This window comes from Bison bison, unplaced genomic scaffold (genome assembly GCF_000754665.1).
Source record: "Bison bison bison isolate TAMUID 2011002044 unplaced genomic scaffold, Bison_UMD1.0 scf7180017863818, whole genome shotgun sequence".
Taxonomy (NCBI): Eukaryota; Metazoa; Chordata; class Mammalia; order Artiodactyla; family Bovidae; genus Bison; species Bison bison.
Window position 1 is genome coordinate 296,704 of NW_011494390.1, and position 3,631 is coordinate 300,334.

General features: G+C 46.0%; 1 protein-coding gene across 1 annotated transcript; it reads right to left on the minus strand.

Annotated features, from left to right (window-relative positions):
* Positions 1-570: 570 nt before the first annotated feature.
* On the minus strand, positions 571-3,398 carry LOC104984041 (putative MAGE domain-containing protein MAGEA13P). Its single transcript, XM_010833636.1, is given in 3 exon segments — positions 571-681; positions 684-1,326; positions 3,310-3,398. Coding segments are annotated over 3 exon segments (843 nt in total).
* Positions 3,399-3,631: the final 233 nt, after the last annotated feature.

The window sequence follows — 3,631 nt, forward strand, 5'->3', positions numbered from 1 at the left end:
TGCTAAAGCTGAAACTCCAGTACTTTGGCCACCTCATGCGAAGAGTTGACTCACTGGAAAAGACTCTGATGCTGGGAGGGATTGGGGGCAGGAGGAGAAGGGGACGGCAGAGGATGAGATGGCTGGATGGCATCACTGACTCGATGGACATGAGTCTGGGTGAACTCCGGGAGTTGATGATGGACAGGGAGGCCTGGCGTGCTGTGATTCATGGGGTCGCAAAGAGTCAGACATGACTGAGTGACTGAACTGAACTGAAACAATATTTGGGGGGAAAAAGTAAAAATAAAGATAAATATCCAAGTTGCCCATATACAACAGAAATGCAAAGATGCTATACACTTCCGTTCAGATCGACCCTGGTCCTCCACTACATAGAATACTGGGTGCTGTCTTCAAATGAAGACTGAATAAACTGCTTCTGACTTCACTTGGGGCAAGATAGTCTGCTGGGTGTGACACTGGGACTTTCACTTGCCGTGACGGTAGTATCATCCCGAGGGGGGCAGCTCTGGCCTGGGCTCTCTCATCTCTCAAGCTTCCTTATACCAGCATGAGAAGGAAGTGGAGTCAGTCCCACCCATCTGATGTTGGCAAAAAAAATTCCAGAACTTTCATCTTGCTGGTTTCAGCATAGGCCCTTGGACCCCATAGGAATCCATAATCATACAGGATCACTGTCAAGACACCTGCTGATAATCTAGATACTGTTCCTTCATCAAATCATTATTGATGAGTTTACTGGATTCCCCATAGATGGAATCCTTCTGCCCAGCATACAGCCCCATCATATTCAACACTTCCCAGATTTTCTCCTTGGGGGCACAGTTCCCCTCCATGAAGGTCATACCCAGGATAAGTATCAGGAGACTGGTCTTGGGCGTGCCCCGGTCATCACTCAGCCTCTTGTCATAGCTGAGGTTGAGTGATTTGACAGGGTCATAGGAGTGGCTGGTGGGGTCTACTTCTTTCACTTCAATGCCAGAGACAACCTCCACACACTCACAGACTTTGCTGAAGATCACAGGGAAGTTGTCCTTGTGCTCTCTGATGACACTCCTCAGCATTTCTGCTTTGGGGGTGGATTCCTTTGTTACATACTTGACACACAGGAACTGCACCAGTTCAGTCACCTGCTTGTTTAGCTCATGACTGAGCAAGAACTGGGGATCTGGTGGAGCCTCAGAGATGCTGGGGCCCTCCTCTTCTTGGCTTCTGAAATTCTCACCAGATTGACTCAGTAGAGAGGCTGTGTGGCAGCAGGTGAGAAGCAGGCTCCCTGAGAACCCTGGCAAGTACTCAGTGCCCCAGTGGCAGGCACCTCCTCTGGAATGCCAGAGATCAAAGGAGTGAGGGAGGAGAAGAGGGGGTGGAGGAAGAGAAACTGGTGGAGGAGAAGGAGGTTATGGAGGAGGAAGAGGTGGAGGAGTTGCCCTTTTCCTTCCTAGCCGTAGGAGCCTGCACACTTTCAAAGGCCTTTCTAGGCCTTTGGGGGCCTGAAGCTCTTCCTCAAGCTTTTTGCAGCGCTCACTTTTCTGACAGGGACATGGTGACTTGCGTTGGAGGTGGCCAACAGGAGGGTGCAACCAGGTCTCCTCTCTAGGGGTGCTCCCAAGTGTCATGGGCTCCTGTTTTCCTGGTTGGCCTGAGGCCTCATAACTGAAGTGCAGCTATGGTTTTTCCAGTGGTCATGTATGGATGTGAGAGTTGGACTGTGAAGAAAGCTAAGCGCTAAAGAATTGATGCTTTTGAACTGTGGTGTTGGAGAAGACTCTTGGAGTCCCTTTAGATTGCAAGGAGATCCAATCAGTCAATCCTAAAGGAAATCAACTGTGAATATTCATTGGAAGTACTGATGCTGAAGTTGAAACTCCAATATTTTGGCCACCTGATACGAAGAACTGACTCATTTAAAAAGACCCTGATGGTGGAAAAGATTGAAGGCAGGAGGAGAAGGGGAGGACAGAGGATGAGATGGTTGGATGGCATCACCAACTCAATGGACATGAGTTTGAGAAGCTCTGGGAGTTGGTGGTGCTCAGGGAGGCCTGGCGTGCCGCAGTCCATAGGGTTGCAAAGAGTCTGACATGATCAAGCGACTGAATTGAACTGAACTGAGGTAGAAGCCAAACCAGGTGTTACTATCTTAGAAACCAAAAGAATAAAATATGTCCCGAAAGAGAAAGTGAGTGTCTTGTCTCATGTTTCTGATAAGTTTAACAAGAACAGAGGAATGACCACTGGAACATGGGTGCCAGAGGCAACTGTTTGAACTTGTACAACTCACCAGAAATCAGAGTCTAAAACAAGCCTACAGTGAAAGTAGTTTATTCTGGTGCTCAGTCCCATGAGGTTGGAATGGAGAACTGGAACAGGTGAAGCAGGGAAGGAAGGAAAGTCGATATAAGCATGTATTAACTTGATCGTCACTGGAGACTATCATCTAGGAATCTTCTAAGAAGCTGTAGAACATTCCTTAGAACTGCCTGCCTATGAGATACAGAGACAATTTATCTATAGACCCCCATCCCCTACTGCTCCAGGGTTATTTGGGGGTGTCGATTCTCCATACTTTCCGATTTTCTCAAACTTGGCTATTGAGAGATCCTGCCCTCAGTGTAATCAAAGGTGTTAGGACAGAAAGATAGAGATATAAAGCACAGAAGAGAAGTATTGCCAGATTATACCTGAAAGGATTTGGTTGCTAACAGCAATATTTGGAATTTAATGTGAGCATGAAAAGTGTAAGGCAGGGAATAAGAAAGCCTGATAATATTCATTCCTAAAATCATTCAGGACCTTCAAGATAATGGTTTACCTTAATCTTCAAAACCAATGCTGAAGGGTTAGTTGAGCAATCTAGAGTCCCCGTTGCTGCAACAGGGACTGGGGCTGTGATTTATATTTATCAACAGCTCTCTCTCCCACCTATTCTAGATTCCCTCTACCTTTGACTGCCATACATCAAGTCTAGGCTGTTTCTTTTAGTAGAAACTCAGATCTTCATCCCCATAGGTTCTGAGTCTTTAGTTGTTTTGCCTTTGCTTGGCTGTGGTTGTTGGATTTGTCCATTTAGAGTTATTGCTGATCATGGAATTAATAAGAAATACTTCTGTGAGTTCCCTGGGTTTTACACATGTTCCCTTCTGCCCTCATAATATGGTATCGATGTTAGGTTCATTAGTAAGTCCTTTCTCTGCCTACCAACTCACTCACACAGCAAGGCTGAACTGATCAGTTGGTAGCAGTCTTTTCAAAATTCAGTAGAATCTTGGCTGTGTTCTCTGTAGAAGCATCTTTTCCACTTACTTGAGATCCAGGACTTTGAATCCTACAGAACCTAAGATTACTGGACAAAAATGTACATTCTGCAATTCCACTTTGATTTTCAGATCCATATTTCTCACAGTTCTGGAGACTGGAAGTCTAGGATTATGGTGCCAGCTTGGTAGGGTTCTGATGAGAGCCTTTCCCTGAGTTGCAATCTCTGACTTCTTTTTGTAGTCTCACATGGCAGAACAGGTATGTTCTTTACCTCCTTACAAGGGCATGAATCCCATTCCATCATGTGGGTTCTGTGTCCATGATCTCATCCACACCTAATTACCTCCCCAAACCCCTTACATATACT